We start from the raw sequence: 23,216 nt of genomic DNA, 5'->3' as shown, positions 1-23,216 counted from the left end.
TTCTATATCTAAAAACGCAAGCAAATCAACAGAACATAACTAACTAGGGTAATGTAAACCACTTAAAGGTTAAAAATACATTGAACTGCGGACGTACTGTAAACACGGCATTTTCTGTGATTGTCGATTGAGAGCTAACAAAAGAGAATAAGGCAAAAGAGGAAGGGAACTTTTATTTAAAGGCAGCAGTGTACAACAAATAGCACTCGATTAATGTGTTTAGGAAGAAAATAATCATTTTTTTAACTTAATATCTGATGCTTCATTAAAGTCAGGGCTTGGGCACTAGCGAAGCTACTAGCTTAGCTAAACGGTTCAGTAGCTTAATAGTTTCTTTAGTATTAATGGTATGATGTGATTAAACTCTACTTAGCTGCTTTAAAATATTAACTAAACCATGAAATCAATCACTTAAAGCCACAACTTTCTACCAGAAATCTGTTTAAGACACATATATCGCCTGATTTTCCTACAACCAGGTCTCAGGGTGCTGATATAACAGCATTCCATATTGCTTAATATTTCACAAAAAGTTCTTTTAATTGCTTAGTATGATGTTATTTACCTTTATGTTGTTCTCCATTTAAGAATGGAGAATGGACGGTGATTGTTAAAGGTGATTGTGGTGTTACTGGTCTATAACGACAAAAAGACACTGATCAGGCATAACATTATGACCACCTGCCAAAACAGCCCTGACCCGTCATGCACTGTGTATTCTGACACCTTTCTATCAGAACCAGCATTAACTTCTTCAGCAGTTTGAGCAACAGTAGCTCGTCTGTTGGATCGGATCACACGGGCCAGCCTTCTCTCCCCACGTGCATCATTGAGCCTTGGCCGCCCATGACCCTGTCTCCGGTTCACCACTGTTCCTTCCTTGGGCCACTTTTGATAGATAGTGACCACTGCAGACCGGGAACACCCCACAAGAGCTACAGTTTTGGAGATGCTCTGATCCAGTGGTCTAGCCATCACAATTTGGCCCTTGTCAAACTCACTCAAATCCTTACGCTTGCCCATTTTTCCTGCTTCTAACACATCAACTTTGAGGACAAAATGTTCACTTGCTGCCTAATATATCCCACCCACTAACAAGTGCCATGATGAGGAGATCATCAGTGCTATTCACTTCACCTGTCAGTGGTCATAATGTTATGGCTGGTTGGTGTAAACCTTTAATCAAGTGTTCTTTTGATTCACATCGGTACAGATGTTTAACCCTCTGTCCTGTGTTGTATGACTGCAGATACAGGAGGAGTCAGAGATGTGGAACTTCTTACGTGCCACCAGGGTATTTTTTAGGGGTTATATAATTTAGTAATGGTGAGCGATTTACTTTTTTACAATACACAACATTTATTTTTTGCTAGCAAAGCAAAATAAAGAGTGGAGACACATTTTTCACACACACACACAGTTATAAAAGCACTGACATACAGTGTGTTATATATACATTAATATATATCGTCATTTCATTATGTCATATTTTAACACTTCTACATGGTCAAATGAGGTCAGTGAGCTATAACCCTCCCTCCATCCCCCCAGCTCCACTTGTGGTAAGTGTTGCTAAATGACACACCGCTCACGTCAGGAAACAAACATAACGGGTCATTTTCAGAGCCTGTATAAACAAGGACACGGCCAACGTCTCATTCAGGCACTTAAGTGTTCTCTGTGATCTGGCTTGAAAGACCAAACACACACTGTTGGAGGTTGTTTATAGGTGGTGAAGGGTGGCTGCTTCAGGATGTTGGGTTACGTGCAAATCTGTGGTGACTCACACTTTCTCGTATACTGTGTTAAAGGAGAGGATTTATGCGTTTAATTCATCTAATAATAACCAGGGGGAAGTTATGTGTTGATGAATCGTTTAACCCTGGTCCACTTAAGTCCAGTTTCACAGTGATTGCAAAAAATAATACAATTTTGCAGGATTGGATGACATGGCCATTGGTTTGATCCTGTGACCAGGTTAATTCCTGAAATTGTGGTGTGTTCTTCCAGTATCCATGTGGTTTTTCTGTGTGTTCCGAGAATTTTCCTCCTTTCCCCAAAGAAAAATAAATCATGGCAGGAGGACATTGCCCGTAGGTGCCCTGTGATGGAGTGATACATATGAAAAATGGCAGTTTCTAAACAATTTCTTGATTACCTACAAATTAAAGTTGAGGGGAAAAGAAGTTTCTTGCTCTTCTTCAAATTGCTGCTTGCACAGCAATGTGTATACACACCTAATCTGTGGGTTGTGTTTAGTCAGCAGACTGGAAAAATAAATCCAACCCTCGCATTTCAATGTCGTTCACTACAATGACACAAAACTAACATTTATGCAACATGGCTGACAGGCAGAGAAAGAGAGAAAGAGAGAGAGAGAGAGAGAGAGAGATGTCCATGTTGGACAAAAAAATGGACAAGCTTAAGGATTTGAGCGAGTTTGATGAAGGGACAAATTGTGATGGCTAGACCACTGGATCAGAGCATCTCCAAAACTGCAGCTCTTGTGGGGTGTTCCCGGTCTGCAGTGGTCAGTATCTATCAAAAGTGGTCCAAGGAAGGAACAGTGGTGAACCGGTGACAGGGTCATGGACGGCCAAGGCTCATTGATGCATGTGTGGAGTGAAGGCTGGCCCGTGTGATCCGATCCAACAGACGAGCTACTGTTGCTCAAACTGCTGAAGAAGTTAATGCTGGTTCTGATAGAAAGGTGTCAGAATACACAGTGCAGGATGGATCAGGGCTGTTTTGCCAGCAAAAGGAGGTCCAACACAATATTAGGCAGGTGGTCTTAATGTTATGCCTGATTGATGTATACTCTTTGTAAACCATGAGAACTGTAGTAATGTTCTTCATGAGCTATACGGAGGACTAAATGCGTAGATTCCTGAATTCTTTCACATAGATTAAGATTAAACTGAGCCTCTTTTTTTCCCACAAGTCAGTCTTGAACCCCCCCCACCCCCCACCCCCATCACCTACTGCCTTCTTGACCATAATATTCCAAGTACTACATGCCATTTGCAAAAGTAATACTCACTTCTCTGTGCTGAGGAAATGACACTGTAAAATTGGAGAAAATTGTTTTCCAGGGTCTTTCGTTCGTTCGTTCGTTCTTTCTTTCTTTTTTTAAGGTAATGCATTAGAGGAAAAAAAGAACAAACAGACTAATTTGGCGAGCAAATGTTCTCTTCAAGGTAATAAGGCATGCAGAGGAGGGGAGAGGGAAGGTTCATCTACTTAGACATTATGAAATAATCAATATGTAACTCTTCATTGCTGGAACATTGAGGAACATTTAACATGTAAGTGTAGCTACAGGAATAATGAGAAGGGAAGGGAAGGGAAGGGAAGGGAAGGGAAGGGAAGGGAAGGGAAGGGAAGGGAAGAGAAGAGAAGAGAAGAGAAGAGAAGAGAAGAGAAGAGAAGAGAAGAGAAGAGAAGAGAAGAGTGCTGTAAAGATAGATAGATAGATAGATAGATAGATAGATAGATAGATAGATAGATAGATAATGAATTAGAGTGGAGACTGTGAGCCAGATCTTCTCGTCCAACATCAGTGCCTGACCTCACAAATGTACTTCTAGAGGAATGGTCAAAAATTCCCATAAACACACTGCTAAACCTTGTGGAAAGCCTTCCCAGAAGAGTTGATGCTGTTATAGCTGCAAAGGGCGGGACGACTCCATATTACATTCATGTGCATGTAAAGGCAGATGTCCCAGTTTTGGCCTGGCTCGCAGTCTCCACTCTAATTCATCCCAAAGGTGTTCTATCGAATTGAGGTCAGTCAGTCAGGCCAGTCAAGTTCCTCCACACCAAACTGGCTTATCCATGTCTTTATGGACCTTGCTTTGTGCACAGGTGCACAGTCATGTTGGAACAGGAAGGGGTCATCCCCAAACTGTTCCCACAAAGATGGGAGCATAAAATTAAGAGTTCCTTTCACTGGAACTAAGGGGCCAAGGCCAACCCCTGAAAAACAACACCTGAATTCAATGATTTGGAGGGGTGTCCCAAAACATTTGGCAATATAGTGTAGATAGATAGATAGATAGATAGATAGATAGATAGATAGATAGATAGATAGATAGATAGATAGATAGATAGATAGATAGATAGAGAGAGAGCGAGGGGTTAATTATTGAAATAGTCTCTAATGAATCTTTAAAACTAATAAAAATAATAATCTTTGGAATGGCCTTGATGCCTGATGACGCCTGAGATCCCCATGACCTGAGGATAGATCAGATAAGCGGTACAGACAAGGAAATGAAATGAAATCTTTGGAATGATGCCAATGGCATTGTAACTCATGATGTTTTTCATACAGTGAGCCTTTCCTCCAGATCAAATTACAGTCAGTACAGTACTCTCTTCCACAATATCAACCGTACATTATTTATATTTAGTCACTGAATGTGGCAGTATAATTTCCTGTGTTTCACAACATGATATAGGTTGTGGAGCTCAAAAAGCTTTAACCCGGTTTATAATGCAGACACTTTCCCCTTTAAACTACTTTAGTTTGATGACCAGAGAAAGAACAGATAAAAGAGCTTAGCTGGATCTTACACTAACAGAAGGGTGTGGTGGCCTTGGTGCACCTTGACCTCGGGGAGTCCGAGTGTAAAGGAATTGCACGTTGACGTTAATAAGGTCCGGATGGAAAGTATGAGGGAGGCATGTGAGGAGAAGCGTATGGTTCGTTGGTAGCGCGGGTGGATCAGAGGGAACGTGTTGTGAGACGGGAATGCTTGACGTCACTCGCGCTGGCCTCCAGCTCCTTGATTATTTACAGCTGACAGTCTCCCGCCTCCTCTTCTCAGCATGTCCTCTCCTAGTCTCCTTGCAAACATTCATTCCAAGAAGCCCAGAGGAGGAGAGCGACTCATAAATGAAACCATTTAACAGGGCTCAGAGAACGTGCTTTGATATGGCCTGGAGAATCATTAATCACACATAGTGAGAAGATTTAGTCATTATTAATATCTCAATCATGTCTGTTGAAGGTTACTGTAATGACTAGGTGTCCCATACATGGTGGAACAAATATGAGCTTTCTGTTGACAGTGGTGATTGTGCAAGTAGACACTTCAAGAATTTGTAGTTTTTATTAAGTATGCCTACTAGAGGAATTATTTCCATAGAAAGGTAAATAATGATATTAAACCCACTTCTGCTCTCTGAGATGCATCAAGATGTGTATCTTATAGTACGGTAGTAAAACGCAGATAATCTCTTACTTATACATAACTGAGAGCTACTACGTGTAAGGGTTTTTGATACATACACCGATCAAGCATAACATTATGACCACTGAGAGGTGAAGTGAATAAGACTGATGATCTGCTCGTTATGGCTGTTAATAGGTGGGATATATTAGGCAGCAAGTGAACATTTTGTCCTCAAAGTTGATGTGTTAGAAGAAGGAAAAATGGACAAGTGTAAGGATTTGAGCGAGTTTGATGAAGGGCCAAATTGTGATGGCTAGACCACTGGATCAGAGCATCTCCAAAACTGCAGCTCTTGTGGGGTGTTCCCGGTCTGCAGTGGTCAGTATCTATCAAAAGTGGTCCAAGGAAGGAACAGTGGTGAACTGGTGACAGGGTCATGGGCGGCCAAGGCTCACCGATGCATGTGGGGAGTTTAAGACTTGCTCAGATTGCTGAAGAAGTTAATGCTGGTTCTGATAGAAAGGTGTCAGAATACACAGTGTATGACGGGTCAGGGCTGTTTTGACAGTGAAAGGGGATCAACACAATATTATGCCTGATCGGTGTATATTACAAATTATTTTTGTCCACTGACATACAACACATTTTTTTTTTAAACAAAACATTTGTCATAATGTCTTTAAAAATACTTTTAAGAGTTTTCAAGTCATTTTGTTATAGGAAAGTTTTTATGCAATCCTACATCATATCATTCACAAGCCAACATATTTGACGTTTCAAGCACAGTTTAGGTTATTTAATATTTTGTTTATTAATAAAATTACAAACCTATCATATCTCTATCTAAAGATTATTTTTTTACAAAAGAAAAAAATCTCTTTTAATTTGGCGGGATTTTTGTCCCAGACCACTGCAGAACAGGGTTGAAGTTGCGCATGCGCAATAGCAGCCAAACCAAGCCTAAATTCCAAAATGGCCGGTGCTGAAGGAGACGATTCTCTGTATCCTATTGCTGTTTTAATCGACGAATTAAGGAATGAAGATGTCCAAGTATGTGATAAATATATATGTAACAATGTGTAATAACATTTACGGCTAAAAATCAGTTTTTAAAATTGTTTTTTAAATAGTGAAACGTTGACTAACGTTAGCTAGCTAACGCTGCTAGGGCTAGTTAGGTAGCGTTCGAATGACCGGCGTCTGTTCTCTGGTTTTTCTTTAATATCCTGAAAAGCGCCATGGTTCCAAACTGTGAAATATACACAGATATTTCACTAATAGTTAGATGTGGAGTTTGTCTTTTTCGAGTTTTGTTGTATTTTCGCTTTTTTATGGCAAGACGATTATCCATTCAGCTAGCTAGCTAGCTAGCTAGCCTGCTTATTATGTTTCCCTGTAATGCTAGTCAGTTACTCAGCTGCTATGTAGCTAATCTGTGGCACAGTTCTAATGTAATGCTAATTAGCTAACGTTATATTGATGTCCGAGTCAGACTGACCCGTCCCTAGTCCGTCCTAGCCTCAGAGACAGCATTTATTTAAACACATTTTACGGTAAAGGTGTGATTTCAGTCAAGATACTACTATTTTTGTTTTCCCCCTTCTTTTATAATTCTTCATGCTATTTCTAATGGAGATTAGGAGCACAAATGAAATAGGTATTCAGTTCTGGAGAGTACAAGGAATATAGATGTGAAAATTAATTCCTTTTCATTTAGAGCTTGAATGCTCATCAGGCTCGTGGTGGATCCAGAGGAATCTGAGGATCCTCCTGGATCACGTGACACACTCTTCACACACCTATGGTCATACGTGACACACTCTTCACACACCTATGGTCATACGTGACACACTCTTCACACACCTATGGTCATACGTGACACACTCTTCACACACCTATGGTCATACGTGACACACTCTTCACACACCTATGGTCATACGTGACACACTCTTCACACACCTATGGTCATACGTGAATCTCTTCAACTCAGGAAGTGCAGTTCATTAGCTGGTGTTTTGTAGCACAAAAAGGCATGCTCCTCTTGCCTGTGACCATCCAAGGCTTCTTGGAACTTTCAAACCTCTGGCATGTTCGTCCGTCAGAACCATAACGAATATTCAAACGTAATTTCGAGACTCTGATTTCTGTCTACAAAATCTCATGAACGCAGCATTAGGGTGAACTGACCAGAAAATAAAACAGTAACCTGAGTTCAGGATTGATTCAGATATAACCAAACACCCATACGTTTCCTTTTTCGCTACTGATAGTCCTGAGTATGGGCCGATGGTCTTACATCGGCCTATATGTTGCTTGTCTGCACTGTCTTGTCTTGTCTAGACTTTGACATGTAGTAAAGATGGGTCTCTACAAGCTTCACTTGCATCGTAAAGTGAAACATCAGAAAGCTCACTATCTCCTAGTTCAAGGTGTGTGTGTAGGAACATCCTGCACTTCAATTATTGTTATTAGAACCGACAATTTCAAATTCCACCGTGCTGTAATGCACAGGATTCTTTAGTCAATGTCTTCTGCGAGTCAGTGTTTTCCCTGAGCAGCCACACTCGCTTCAACTCAAACGGTTGTTAATTAGCAGATGAATTAAATCCGGTGGGTTGGAAGCAGCTAAATCCAGGACCAGAGCTGAGAACTAGTGCTGTATTGTTCGAAATGAGTGCTATAAAAATGGGAAGGATTCCTGGACCCCTGTGTGGGGTGTTTCCTTGCTTTGTTTATTTGTTTGTTTATTTATTTTATGGGATACAGGTAAAGAGGTGTGTACTTGCAACAAGGTTTTTTTAAATAATGGATAATAATCTGGGAAGAATATCTGTTGCAAGTCATAAATAATGAGAAATTTCCTTTTATTAATAAAAACAACAAAGAAATGGAATAGAAGGGTAGGGTGTGTGTGTGTGTATATGTATATCCTTTGTCCTGAAGTTTTCTGTGGATTTAAATTACTACTTTTTATTTTATCTGCAGTTGCGCTTGAACAGCATCAAAAAGCTGTCGACTATTGCCTTGGCCCTGGGTGTGGAGAGGACACGCACAGAGCTCCTGCCCTTCCTTACTGGTAAGTCATTTTGCTCTCTATTACACACACAATTTACACAGATGAGGCATAACATTATGACCACCTGCCGGATATTATGTTGGTCCCCTTTTTGCTGCCAAAACAGCCCTGACCCATCATACACTGTGTATTGTGACACCTTTCTATCAGAACCAGCATTTACTTCTTCAGCAATTTGAGCAGCAGTAGCTCGTCTGTTGGATCGGATCACACGGACCAGCCTTCACTCCCCACATTCATCAATGAGCCTTGGCCATCCATGACCTTGTTGTGGCCGGTTCACCACTGTTCCTTCCTTGGACCACTTTTGATAGACACTGACCACTGCAGACCAGGAACACCCCACAAGAGCTGCAGTTTTGGAGATGCTCTGATCCAGTGGTCTAGCCATCACAATCTGGCCCTTGTCAAACTCTCTCAAATCCTTACGCTTGTCCATTTTTCCTGCTTCTAACACATCAACTTTGAGGACAAAATGTTGACTTGCTACCTAATATATCCCACCCACTAACAGGTGCCATGATGAGGAGATCATCAGTGTTATTCACTTCAGCTCTCACTGCTCATAATGTTATGCCTGATTGGTGTATGTAACTAAAGCTGGACTGGTTGGAAATTCTGTAAGGATCTCGTTAGTGTAGTAGTTATGACATGCTAAAGCATTCTTCTGTTTTCATACAGACACCATTTATGATGAGGATGAGGTGCTACTTGCCCTGGCTGAGCAGCTGGGGAACTTCACCATGCTGGTCGGAGGGCCGGAGTATGTGCACTGCCTCCTGGTAAGACTTTTATCCAGTAAAACTGGAAATGATGAATGTAAAGGTATTAATGACCCAGAAGTAAATAAAGAGGATTATACACGTTTATTTAAACCTCTTTAGTTCAGCTAGTAAGCTGCTAGAATTTTAATGATTTATTTAAATTAGTAAACAGAGGAACTGCTCTCTTTTCCCCAGCCACCACTGGAGAGCCTGGCCACTGTGGAGGAGACCGTAGTTCGTGATAAAGCCGTAGAGTCACTGCGCAAGATCTCTCAGGAGCACTCCCCTGTTGACCTGGAGGTGCACTTTGAGCCCCTGGTGAAACGTCTGGCCAGCGGTGACTGGTTCACATCACGCACCTCCGCCTGTGGCCTGTTCAGTGTCTGTTACCCACGTGTCTCCAGCACCGTCAAGGCCGAGATCCGCCAGTGAGCGCAGCTTGTGTTTAGTCATTGCATTTGTGAACTATGTTTGAGGTTTAGTATACATTGAAGGTGTGCTGAGGTACTGCTGTCATTCTCTTTAGGTACTTCCGTACCCTTTGCTCAGATGATACGCCCATGGTGAGACGTGCTGCTGCTTCCAAACTGGGCGAGTTTGCCAAGGTGCTAGAGCTGGACTACGTAAAGAGTGACATCATCCCGCTTTTTACAGCACTGGCTTCTGATGAGCAGGTAAATGCACATGCTCACACACTTAAGTAGAATGGGCAGTATGGCAAAAAATATATTTGACACGATACTTGCTTTCATTATGCAAAATGCATACACCCATCAGCCACAACATTCTGAAAAGAAGTTAATGCTGGTTCTGATAGAAAGGTGTCAGAATACACAGTGCATGACTGGTCAGGGCTATTTTGGCAGCAAAAAGGGGACTAACACAATATTGGGCAGGTGGTCATAATGTTATGCCTGATCAGTATATATTATGTATTTAAAATGGAAAATTGATCAGTACCATTGATGTACTGTCATCCATCAACCCTACCTTTATTCACATAAAGTATTTACAGGTACCTAACAGTGTTGTGTATATTTCAGGACTCTGTGCGCCTTCTAGCAGTCGAAGCTTGTGTCAGCATTGCCACCCTCCTGCCTCAGGAAGACTTGGAGGGTCTTGTGATGCCCACACTGCGCCAGGCTGCTGAGGATAAGTCCTGGAGGGTGCGCTACATGGTAGCCGACAAGTTCTCTGAGGTAGGCTCTCGAAACAATGCTCAAATGTTTGTAGATGTTAGGCAAAATAGCTTATTATTAGAGCTTGTTATCGAAGCTCATTAGTAGACATTATTTTATTAAGAAGCGATCCCAAATGTGTTTTGCCTTGTCTTTTTTTGGCACCACATGGTGCACACTTTTGAGGGAATAGACAGAACCTTACTCCTGCATGCTCTCCAGAATCCCACCAGAATAAACATGCTGCTGTTGTGTGCAGCTCGATAGTGTTGTGTAATCAGTTACATGCTACCAAAATCTTTGAAATAGGAATTTATATGGTTTATTAGTTTGTGAAAAAAGGTCAAATGTGCTTGTTTTGGCTTTATAAACAAAAAGGAGAAAAATGTATTATGTATTTCTTTATCAAGACATCAAAAGTGTCTGGAAGGATCTGTTGTATCTTATCCTATAATAATTTTTAAGTATGTTGGCTGACATTTGTGTTCATATTTGGGCTTACAAGTTTTAATTTGTTTAATTTTTATGCTTTATTTAATCTCAGATCTATACATGACTACAGATAAGTGCATTGATCATCAGTGAACCTCTGCAGTTGTAGGCACTGTGATGTGTAACATTCTGGGCATGTTCATTTTGCATTAAATATCAGTTCAACCTGTGTATGTTCATTAGGGTGTTCACATGGCCCTGCCCCGTCCACTGACATGCCGAAGTTTTTGTTTGGATTTTCTCGTTAGCAAAGTGGGAAACTAACCCGGGGTGAATCTATGAAATAATTGACTGCATTTTTGTTTGTTTTTATGTTTAAGTTGCAAAAAGCAGTGGGTCCAGAAATCACCAAGAACGATTTGGTCCCAGCATTTCAGAGTTTACTGAAAGATTGTGAGGCAGAGGTGCGGGCTGCTGCTGCAAATAAAGTGAAAGGTATGCGAGGCTTTCCCCTATTACTTCAACAAGAAGCAAAAGTAATATGGGCGATACCATGTTTGGGTAACATCTTTTATGTTTTTTTTCCCCCTCCCTGTATAGAGTTCTGTGAAAATTTGCCAGAAGACAGCCGGGAGAATATCATCATGAATCATGTCCTGCCTTGTGTCAAGGTAAAGTGCTTTCAATGCTGTTTTTAATTCATCAGAGTCAGGTGGGCTGCATGATGTAACTCTTTAAGCCTGTAAAATAATCCAGAAGAGGTCACAGCATGCAAAAAATACAGTTATGGTAGGGCTAAGTCAAGTCAAGCTTTGTACAAGTCCAGTGTATTTTGTAGTTCATGTAGGGTTACTGTTTATTACATAATAGTAATGTAGATGTCATCAGGTCAGTCTTCAGGTTCCCTGGAGTTCCTGGGCAGCAGGGGTCACTGTTGACACTGCATAGTTTGATATTCCTGTATAATTTCCAAGTTCATGCTTCTAAGCCATACACCCTTAGTTTGTTTTTTTTTGTATTAAAGTATTAGACTAACTTCTATTCTTTCAGACATTATAGACCTCAGTTGCAGCAGAAGTTAAGAGGAACCTGTCGTTCAGTGGTTGTGTGTTCCTCAGCTTGGGGTAGTATTTATTGCAATATTGTTATGTAGTATTTATTGCAATATTGTTATGTAGTATTTATTGCATTTATTGCAATATTGTTATGTAGTATTTATTGCATTTATTGCAATATTGTTATGTAGTATTTATTGCATTGCATTTATTGTAGTATTTATTGTTTAGGCAGTTATAATTTGAGTGCCTTTGCACCTTGAGCTGATGAAAGCTTGACGTGTTGGACGTCCGCTTTGGTCTGTCCTTAGGGATGTGTCACGACGCAAGATCAGTTTATTTACAGCATCTCAGGTTACTGGGTTTATTGAACCTTATAAAACACCAGTCACGGCCCACATGTACTCCCATCCAGCTTTCCGTAGTTTTTCAGTAAACACTTGGTTGCAGTTTTCATGAAATGTGGCAAGCGTCCACTTCTGCATGTCATAAATATAACCTCTTTTCTACAGTGTTCTGTAAATCTGTGAAGAACAGTGCATTACGTAGAACTTAACTGGTATTAAAATGTAAGCTTGCTTAGATTGGTTTATCATGACACAAGAGTAGATAAACTCTTCACATCACTACTACTTTTTTGGATGAATTACTTGACAATAAGCTAAGATGTGCTGAATAACAGGAGCATTATTATTATTTATTTGCTGGATTTGTAGGACATGCTGTTAGTCACAGTTCGCCTCAAGGCTCAGTTGCTTGATGTTTGATATCTATTAGCTTGCTTATGTAAGAGCGAGTCTGTCATGTCCTAAACATTTTCCAGTTTAGCTCGTCAACAGACCTGATAAGCAGTCATCTGTAATCCCTGTGCCGCTTGTTGAAACATTGACCAGTAGCCTAGACTCTCTGGTTTGAACTCTTATTTGTTTCATCATCTCTCCTTCTGCCATCCTTGCTTGTTTTCCTAGTAGTACTGTTGTGATTTGCAATGAAAAGGTCGTCAAGTGTTATGTAAGGATGTACTCTTCAGCTCAAAGGTAATCACCATGTCTCTGATTAGAAGCACTCAAGAATGAATCGACTAATTTGTTTCCCCCTCGCGCTCGTCCGACAGGAGCTGGTGTCAGACACAAATCAGCATGTGAAGTCTGCCCTGGCCTCTGTCATCATGGGGCTCTCCACTATCCTGGGCAAGGACAACACCGTGGAGCATCTGCTGCCTCTTTTCCTGGCCCAGCTGAAGGACGAGGTAGTACACTGGGCCCTCTGCCCACTCTCTGTCTCTATCTTCTGCACACATTACCAGCACATGCAGGCTTTTTCTCCCATAAGCCCCTTTATCTGGTAATTTAACAGTAATTAAAGTGTGTGATGAAATACCAAGATAATTAGCTGATACAGTACTTTGAAAATAGTTATGGCTATTTTCATGACTTCATGTGTTTTTTGACAGTATGAGGAGTATCAATCGTTAAATAATACCATGACCGATGTCTGGAAATGAGGGTAATTTTAGACAACTAGTTCAAGCAAATTGCAGTGAAAGTCTCTAGCAGACTCAGAAAGCAGGGTAATGTAGAACGGGTGCGTTTGAAGGTTTTAATCACTGTTCTCATTTCAAATGCTCCTGACTTGATGTACCCTTAATTACCTCTTTGATTAGTTTTAGCGAAAAGCATCACATTTTCAACAGCATCACGGTCAAACGTTTCTGGTCAACAATTCCATTTTTTCCTTCTGTTTGAAACAACCTTGACCTTTGACCCTGTAAAGTCAGTCACCTGCCAAAAATCAAAACATTTAGATGAGGTCCTTTCCAGAAGCCTGCCTCTTGTGTTTGTGTTTTGCTCTAGTTTATTGGCTTACTCTTGAATGTCAAACATTTGCTCTCAAAATGTTTAGACCTGGAGTCCACAAATTCTGTCCTTCAGCATGTTTCCATTGGCTGCTCAGATCCAACCTCGTGTTTGGCAAACTAGAGTGATGTCTGGGTTTGAGTCACTCGTCACAGTATCACGTTTGGTAGCAAGTCATCCGAGGTCTGGCAAATGTATGCAAAAGCTGCCACAGAATCTGGAGTCAAGTCCTCAAGCAACCTTTTAAAGAAATATTACATTTGGTTTAGTTTCACAGCCGGCACACACACTTTGGCTAAAAAGAGAGCTCCTTCATTCAAGAAGTGTGTGTGGTGATATTTTAATTTATCAGGATCCCAAACCGTTTGAATCACATGAGGTAAGAAATTCTTGTGTGCATGCCTGCAGTGTCCTGAAGTGCGTCTGAACATCATCTCCAACCTGGACTGTGTGAACGAGGTGATAGGCATCCGCCAGCTCTCCCAGTCTCTGCTGCCGGCTATTGTGGAGTTGGCTGAAGACGCCAAATGGAGGGTGCGCCTGGCCATCATCGAGTACATGCCACTGCTGGCTGGCCAGTTGGTGAGTTCATCCCACCTTTCACTCCTGTGCTACAAATAAAATTGAATACGAGTTTTAAAAATGTTAGTTCCGTTTTATTTCTATCTGCCCTGAAATGTTTGTTTCCTGAGTGGAGAAACCGATCCGGTTCATTACTGTTGATTTCGATTCCCCTTTTAAGTTCTCCACAAGCAGTAGTTCAAGTGGCTCATGACCTGAACTCCACTGATAGGACAAACACAAACTTTCCTGAAAATGTTTAGCTTTTTCAGCCTGTACTTCCTCAACAAAAATCTTTTAATCATGGAGGTCTGTTTTGTTACACTGCTTCAGCTTTTGTGATGTCTATAACGTCTTTGATGTTTCTTGTTATGCATTTTATTTTCTGTTTTATAAACCTGGAATGATTGTAGTAGTAAAAGCATAACTTTTTCACCCTTTATTCACATAGGGAGTGGAGTTCTTTGATGAGAAGCTGAATTCTCTGTGCATGGCGTGGCTGGTAGACCATGGTAAGTGTGTGTGTGTGTGTGTGTTGAAGGTGTGTGTGTTTAGATATCTGGTGGTACAGCACTGACCTAAAATAGTGTCATCTGGTGCAGATGGGACATTCCTGCTCCTAATTACTCTCTAACCACTCCCAGCACAAAATGCCACTTGTTACAAATGACCCAATTTATTAATGAAGTTTGTTTGGTGCTGGACTGACATTGATGCTTCCCTTATTCTTATTTCTTTTGTAATTAGAATGTATTGTCTTCACAGCCCCGTAGTAGACGCGTTTCTCACACGCTAGCATACTTGGCACGTCGCTGATTGGATTATCAAAGAGAGACGCTGTTTCTTCTTCCTGGCTCCTCCCTTCATCCCCCCTCCTCACTCCCGCCAAAAAGAGGAGTAAAAGGGAGACGTGCTTCTCTGCAGCTTTCACTCTCTGTGAATCTGATAAGAATCCTGCAGCACCCAGGAAATGGCAGAAAGTTCTGCCTTTTCCTCTGTCTTTTCGAAATGTTTGTACTGCCCTCTCGCTTTAACTTGGTCCATTGTTAATTTTCACATCCTGTTTTGTTGTTTTGTTTTGATTTAGTTTTTTGTTTCTGTTTTCCCTCGTCTCTGACACTGCCCCCTTACCCTTTCCACTAACTGCTTTCCTGGCTGCTGTGTGGTCAGCCCACAGGAAAAGCCACTGCTCAGTATGTAGGTCAGCTCGTTGGCCTGGCTTGGCTTCTCTGCTTTAGTAGCTTTGAAGAGCCGCATTGGCTCCATCACAAGTGGAGATGTGAATCAAGGTCAAATCTGGATTTGACCTTGATTCATACACTTCCTCTTTTTTTTTTTCTTTTTTTTTCCCCCCTCCAGTTAAATTATTCCTGGACAATGTCATTTAGAACTCGCCACACACTGGGATTAATGGTTTACTGTTAGGGTTTAAGGTGATGTTAATGGATCGATTCTCCTATCGTGGTCTGGTCACAACGTTTTTCAGATGTATCTCGTTTGTATCTGTAAAACAGCCAGTTTTCTATGGGCATGCACACAGGACCAGATGGGTTACATCACAGGAATGTTCGTGTCTGTCAGTCTCAGCAGGCCAGACCTCTTGCATAAGTACAGCAGAGTCAGATCAGCAGACTGGGCCACAGTTTTCTGCTTGTTCTCATAACTGTTAAAGGCATGTTTCTGTGTTAACTCTCGCCAGTTTACGCAATCCGGGAGGCAGCCACCTGTAACCTCATGAAGCTGGTGGAGAAGTTTGGAGCAGAGTGGGCTCAGAACACCATCGTGCCCAAAGTGCTCGGCATGGCTAACGACCCCAACTACCTGCACAGGATGACCACTCTCTTCTGCATCAATGTGAGTTAACGTTTAATCAGCACCTGTGTTTATGAAGAGGCTCGCATTATAAATTCTCCTCTCCTTGTATTTTATTCATGTCACAGTGCTTTTATTTATTTTATTATTTTTTTTTTAGTTAAGAGTGAGCGTAGAATTTTCTAAATACATTAATATACACTATATGGCCAGACGTTTGTGCACACCCACATGGTGCTTGTTAAACATCCCATTCTATATTCAGTTGCTTTTATAATAACCTCAGCTGTCCTGGGTAGGATTTCCTCTTGATTTTGAAGCGTGGCCTTTGGGATTTGTGCTCATTCCGCCACAGGAACATTAGTGAGATCAGGCACTGATGTCGGATGAGTTCAGTGCAGTTTAAGGACAGGTCTCTGTGCAAACCACTCGAGCTCTTATACTTCAACCTTGTCTTTGGAGTGCACTTTGTTTACAGCTGCATTGTGGTGCTGGAACATGTTTGGACCTCTTGTATCGAGTGAAGGGAGATCTTTATCCCAAAACATACAAAGACGTCCTGTACAGTTCTGAGACAGCTAAATTTATTACAATACGAGTCTTAACTTTCAAAAACATATTACCTTTTTTGTGTGCTTTCGTACCAGTCGGAGCTGTGCACAGGTCTTGCAGCGGTGAAACATTTAGAGACTTATGAATGTCGTACGCCTCTGAGATGAGGTTCCAAAGACCGTACTCATTATGAATGCGGATTTGAAGCGGTTATGTGTCATTTGTGCATCAAGGATTTGGTTTAAAGGACACCGTTGTTGTCTTTGTGTCTGCTAGGCCCTTTGTGAGGCCTGTGGGGAGGAGATCACCACCAAACACATGCTACCCATCGTCTTAAAGATGTCCAACGACCAAGTCGCCAACGTGCGCTTCAATGTGGCCAAATGCCTACAGAAAATCGGACCAGTTGTAGATAGCAAGTAAGTCGATTATAAATCTGCCTGCCACTCTACCTCCTTTCCTTTCCTTTGTAAGAAGTCACACACCACTTTGTTTCTCAGCTCCCTGCAGACGGAGGTGAAGCCAGTTCTAGAGAAGCTCGCCACAGACCAAGATATGGATGTGAAATACTTTGCTCAGGAAGCTATAAGTGGTACGTATCCTGTATTACTCTCTTAGAGAAAGACTCGCATATCACTTTTTTTTTTTTTCCCCCCTCCCCTTTCATCCATCTCAACTCTCTTCTGCTTCTCTCCACAGTTCTCGCCTTGGCCTGAACATCTCTCCTTGGGTTTACCAGAACAACCACGACAAAGCAAGACTACTTGCATTCTATTTATTGGTGATTTTTGAATGGTTGTGTACTAAAGTCTGTGTAGCTCGTATTTACTCTCGATGATATTGACTGATCAAAGGGTGCACCCATGCTCATGCTGTAAATCTCTGCTTTAACCACAGTGACACTGGAGTTAGGTAATGCATGATGGATAGTGTGTTCTCCTGGATTACAACTGCACCACATTTTCACGTTCTCCTCGCTCTCTCTTTCTCTCCCTCATAAAACACCAGTGAGCCGAGCCGGGAAAGCTCTAAAGTGTGCCGAGCAGAAGGACTTGAGGACCAGGATTAGATAACATTCATGAAAGCATTTAGCACAGGAACACAGTTCATGTGTTTTCAGGAACATGGTCAGTAACTGGAAAAATCCCTTAACCACTTATTGACCATTTTAGTCATTTTGTTCCACATGAATAGTTTTGCACACGCTTTAGTAAAAAAAAATTCTCCGTAAGTAAAATCCTCCCAGCTACCTCTGTTTCTTCTTTTAAGCTTAGCTAAAATCCTGATCACGTCCACTTCAGAGACCTGCTTTCACAGACAGGAAGCTCACGCTTGTCCAGTCGATGATGTGAAATGTTGGTTTCTTTTGGTAGAGCTCTCAGCACATGGTGCTACGACTATTCAACATGGGACCATTGCATCGTGTCATTTCTCCCGTAACGGACGTCGCTCTTGCATTAGTTTCTCCAGGTTTTGGTTTTTGGCTCCTTTTTCTAGTTCTAGTTCTTCTGTGCCAGTGATTTAGGAATGCATTTAGATTTTTAAGAGTTTGTTTGTTTGTATGTTTAGGTTTAATTTTTTTATTTGTTTTCTCGGTGGAAACATGTGACTTAGGTTTCAGTGTGAAGAGAAATACACCTCCTGTATAGCAGTGGTCGGATGGGAAAGCTTTTGCTCTCCTGGACTACATGTGTTAATATGATAAAAGTACTTAAGATCAGCAGAATGTGAGAGGAAAACACTGTCCAACATCAGCCACTCTTCTTAAAGAACGGGTACCTTATACTCAACCTCTGGAAGGCTCTTGAGTTCTTTTAAAGGGGACAGAGAGAAGGATGTATTATTTCTGCCAGTATAAACGGCCACAGCATCAGATCCTGAGTAAACCTTTTGTTCATGTTCAGTATCACGAGTACCCCTTTTTAAACTACTTTACTGTACTTTTGGAACCAAATAAAGTCAATAAACATTCTGCTCAAGTCATTTTGAGTGAACGCAAGTCTTTACGCATGTCCACACACACACAGATTTAAATAATCTCTTGGCAACCTTTGCGTCACTGCTTCGATATTCTATATAGGTGTTAAAAATGGATGGTCAGTCAAGATACTGTTACAGCGCCTGATCTTATTGTTGACGCGCGATCGCACGTTTTCGTCAGCGAGTTGTCTAATAAACCGATCTGATTTCTGCCTTCAGCCACTCCTCTTCTCAGGGATGCTTCTTTCATTTGCTAGGGATTGTAATCACTGTATCTTTCTTGTCTTGGTGTAGAAAGATGGTGCGTGTTTGTGTTGAAGCGACCCTGCATGTAAAAGCCCAGCTCTCGTCAGCAAACTGGCTTTCTACTTCCTGTCAGCCTGAGATGGGCCGCCGTGGCCGATTGTTTTCAGATGTTACAGTCGGCATTACGCGATCATGGCCGTGCTGAGAGGGATTCGGCGATAGAAATCTACATCCGTTAGCAAACGGGAAAATTATATTTAATTTGCTGCTTGACTTGCAGATCTCCTGTCTGTGGTGCATACTATTTTATATACTATTTTATATAACTTTTATACCATACAGCTGAGGAAAAACTACACAAAGACGGACCTATGTAGCATTTTCCAAAGTCTCTAATCAGGAGGGAACTTGGCTTGATCTCTTCATGCATTATTTTCTAATGGACAGTGATCAGGTCAAGTTAAACTAAAATTTTTGAAAAGGTAAAAGAACATATTTACCCTTCAGGGCTAGTAAAGTGTAATCATTTGACAAATTGCTTGTGTATTACAACACTTTGGGACATGGCTTTAATTAATTTTTTTTTACATATTAAAAATTATGATGCAATCAGGCAAAGAATTGTGACAGCAATTTATTGTTCTTTTTCCAGGCCTCAGAATGTTCGCTCTGTTAGAAACTGTCTCTCCTGGCTGCTCACAGAATGATAAATGGCTGAACAATTTATTTATTTAAGTTTCTCCCTCCTTCCTGTCATTAATCTGGAGCGATAAGGACAGCGCTCTCTACCCATTCCACCGTTTCCCTGCTTCCCTCTTTCCAAAGCATACGTGTTTTCTAGCATGCAAGTGCCACCTCCCATCTATACGAGGACTCCTCCTTTCGTTTTAGTTTCCTCTGTGAAAACGTTCATCGGTTGTTTCACACACTGAGCTCATCATATTATCGTTACCGTTCCTTCTTAGATTTAATTTCTCATCAGGCATAATCTCTCTTGCTAGACCGATCTTGGTAAATCGTGGTCAGGTTTCTTGCTGGCTGGTTGCCATGGTGAGACTTACTTGTGGCTAGAGGACGCCGTGTGGAGGTCGATGAGTGAGAAAGAAGAGAGGGACAGATAGCGCGAGTTTCTTGGTGCATGAGCGCTTTAACCAGCTCTGTGGAATTGTGCTTGCATTAAATACTTCAGATAGTGAAAAGCTGAGCACAACTCGGTGCGATTGGGACACAGCGGGACGTTAAATCTGAAGCGTTAATGAACGGCACCGAATTTCTATAAGGCTCTTCGGATTCAAGATCATTTACTTGTTTAATTAGACTGTACCATTGGGTGCCACTGGAATAGCCAGGAATAGCCTAGGACCTGGGGCTCGGATGCAATTATTTGGGCTGCGAGTGATTTGTTTCGGGAACAAATGTTGTAGTTATTGCACCCCCACAGCGCTGAGTGCATTAAGCAAGATAAAAGCTCGAGAGAGAGAGAGGACGATTTCAGTGTTACCTACAGAACAGTGCATGAGATTACAAATGAACAAAGTTTCTGGCATTTTCACTTCCCAGGTAGCAAACTCAGCCTTTCTGTTCAGCCAACACCATTTTGCCCACTGGGTCAGCACTGGGGCATCAGCTTTTCATCCTCCTTTAAATCCACTTTGCCAAATGCTGGCCCGATGTCAGCCGTCTAGTTGGGTCAAAGCTAGGCGTGAATCTTTTTGTCGTGATAACTGGGGGTTTTATAAAAAGTGCTTCTGATGGTGGCTTGTGGTGATTCAGCTTTGACAGGGTTGCTAATTAATTGGACCAATAGACTGACCATCCAAAATAAGTGTTGGACCAAATTTGGGTTCACTACCAGGTTTGCTCGGCTTGACGCAGTACAGCACTACACTGTGTTACTCTTGTTAAGTTGTCCCTCTGTGGTCACTGAGCGTGTGAACGCTTGTGTTCATGTTTGAACTGGGGTCCTATTATTCCACTGACCAGAATTTAGCTCTTGAAAGAGGTAGAAATAAATACATCTAGCTTGGTCAGGCACAGTGGTTTGTGTAGACTTTGCTAAATGACAAAAATATCGGTGTGATTGTTGAGCAGGAAAACTTTTATATCTTAACAATGCCAGGAGTCTATATAGTCTCTCGGACCTATTCATGCTCTGGGTGGACAAGAATAATCTCTCACCGTGTCAATCACATCAACTCTGAGCTCCTGTATGTAGAAGAGGGTAGGCAGCGCTTTCATCCAAGGATGTTCCACTGCCCTGTGATGCAGCGTGAGCAGCAGTTTGAAAAGATGCACAGGTGGAATATCTGAACGAATGATAGTCTAAGTTGTATATTTTGAACTCATCTTGCATGTAGATGATCAGCTGGGTTGTAAATCTGTATGCCGTAGTATATCATTTGCATCACTGAGCCCTCCTGCCTGGGAGATGTGGGCGGAGTCACCACAGATGAGACCACTCCTATCATGTACTGATTTGTACATTCTTTATGTGGACTTGACCCATGACACCCGTGTAACAAACCCACCAGTATTTCCTGTCACTTATCACCTCTCATCTCTCAAGAGGCAAATTCCAGTTTACAAGCCCCTTCGAAGAATTCACAGATATTTAAAATAGCTGTTGATCCCAGAACTCCCCTTAGACGTTCTATATGCAGGTTTTAAGTAAACATGATTATCGTTGTTCTTATTAGTGTAAGGAATCAAAAATCAGAGGTAATCATACTACAGTTAAGAAAAACAGATGATAACATCTCAGTTTGACCAGAAGCCCTGGCTGTCTAAATTACACAGGCATAACATTATGACCACCTGCCTAATATTGTGTTGGTCCCATCGAGGCATGGACTCCACCAGATCCCTGAAGGTGTGCTGTGGTATCTGGCACCAAGACGTTAGCAGCAGATCAACTTGCAGGACTTTCTTTTGAGAGATACTCACCACTTAACATTAGATGATGTTAGATATGAGACCTGGCCACTCCACCTGCTGCATTTAGGAAAAAAAAAAGGCTCCTCGAGGTGTAATAGAGGGAAAATAAATATTCGTTATCTTGGGCTTTGTGAGCGTTCTTGTCTGGAACCCAGCCTGGGGATGTGACTTTTGCTTCACCGCTTACTGACTTTATCTCAAGCTGTCAGAACTTCTGTGGGAGCACTTAAAACACTCCGGAACCTTTGGTTTCATTTCTCAATAAAAGTGGCAAAGTTCAGAGTCGAGGAGTGTGTTGGATCAACACAGCATGATGAATGATCTCAGCTGAAATCCTTCACATATCGTGACATCGGATTCTTTTCGGTTCCGTGTTAGAGCAGAGACTAGATGAGACTTTTATGATTTGAGGCTCGGGGGATGAAGAAACACGTTTCTTCACATGGGTGTGTACTGGGTGCTTAGTGACACATTTACCGGATTCATTCATTCATTAACTGCTTCGGCTTGATGCACTCCTCGTGTATCCTTACATTTATATTTCTGGCATTTGGCAGACACCCTTACCCAGAGCGACTTACATTTATCTCATTTTTTTATACAATTGAGGGTTAAGGGCTTTGCTCAGGGGCCCAGCAGTGGCAGCTTGGTGGACCTGAGATTCGACCTCACAACCTTCTGCTCAGTAATCCAACACTTTAACCACTAAGCTACCACATCGTGCTTGGACTGTCCCCAATATATCACTGATTCTCTTTAAAGAAAAACTAATAATAGTTGTGTATTCTGAAGCAGAAATAAATACATTTAGCTTGTTTTGAGTCTCAGTGGTTTGTTTATAATTTGCTAAAAGTTAGAAGCTATCACATGGGGATATTTCCGGAATTTGTTCTGGAGCAGAAAAATCGTAGCTGATGTATGTGGAAGAGCGTAGCCGGCGCTTTCCTCCAAGGCTGTTCCACTGCCCTGTGATGCAGCAGCAGTTTAAAAACACACAGATGAGCTGCTCAGAGGAAGCATACTGTAATCTTTAACCTCTTTCTAATCTGTTCTTTTCATACGAGTGACTATATGAACTGTTCCCCAAATCATTAATAAAATAATAAACACAAATAACGACGACAACAACTGTTGTTCACAAACCTTTTTTTTTTTTTTTAATCTCGACTGCAAGTTAGCTTATGTGTGGTCACAACGATGAGCCTAAATGTAGAGCTGGATTTCTAAAGAAACGGTATTTGGCAGCTGGAATTGTGATTATGATAACTGTAACACATTCATGATTCTTTGTTAACTATTCATGACAAATATTGCTCTTAATTCTTTTCAACTGTGTATACTGATCGACGAAGAAAAGCACTAAAGACAAAAAGCGCCTTCACACGATGGCCTCCTCGTACAGGGAAACGGCGGAGACTTTGGTTTTTGTACCTTTTCCCTCTCAAATTCTGTTATTTTATACCAGACCAGTAGGGGAATCAAAATAAAACCCATTTGGATTTTAATTTACGGAAGATTAAAGAAAAGGCACACTGAGCACGATCACACTGAAAAGGATTCCTTATGTAGTAGAAGCTCTGCAGAGCCACGGAT

At 41.5% G+C, this 23,216-nt stretch overlaps 1 protein-coding gene across 1 annotated transcript; it reads left to right on the top strand.

Moving 5' to 3' along the window:
* The first annotated feature begins 6,080 nt into the window (after nucleotides 1-6,080).
* On the top strand, nucleotides 6,081-18,446 carry ppp2r1bb (protein phosphatase 2, regulatory subunit A, beta b). Its single transcript, XM_058413747.1, has 15 exons — nucleotides 6,081-6,227; nucleotides 8,163-8,253; nucleotides 8,935-9,035; nucleotides 9,213-9,445; nucleotides 9,544-9,691; nucleotides 10,061-10,216; nucleotides 11,008-11,122; nucleotides 11,228-11,298; nucleotides 12,797-12,931; nucleotides 13,947-14,120; nucleotides 14,551-14,611; nucleotides 15,799-15,953; nucleotides 16,740-16,882; nucleotides 16,964-17,055; nucleotides 17,163-18,446. The coding sequence occupies exons 1-15, from the start codon at nucleotides 6,150-6,152 to the stop codon at nucleotides 17,177-17,179; spliced, it is 1,770 nt and encodes a 589-aa protein (XP_058269730.1). The 5' UTR covers nucleotides 6,081-6,149; the 3' UTR covers nucleotides 17,180-18,446.
* Nucleotides 18,447-23,216: the final 4,770 nt, after the last annotated feature.

The sequence above is a fragment of the Hemibagrus wyckioides genome, linkage group LG17 (genome assembly GCF_019097595.1).
Source record: "Hemibagrus wyckioides isolate EC202008001 linkage group LG17, SWU_Hwy_1.0, whole genome shotgun sequence".
NCBI lineage: Eukaryota > Metazoa > Chordata > Actinopteri > Siluriformes > Bagridae > Hemibagrus > Hemibagrus wyckioides.
This window is presented reverse-complemented; position numbering and strand designations above follow the sequence as displayed.

Bases quoted from the DNA above. Each gene is read 5' to 3' on its own strand.
- ppp2r1bb (XM_058413747.1), top strand. From the start codon at position 6,150: ATGGCCGGTGCTGAAGGAGACGATTCTCTGTATCCTATTGCTGTTTTA. The intron at 6,228-8,162 runs GTATGTGATAAA...TTTTATCTGCAG, and splicing joins TAAGGAATGAAGATGTCCAA to TTGCGCTTGAACAGCATCAA. The intron at 9,036-9,212 runs GTAAGACTTTTA...TCTTTTCCCCAG, and splicing joins AGTATGTGCACTGCCTCCTG to CCACCACTGGAGAGCCTGGC.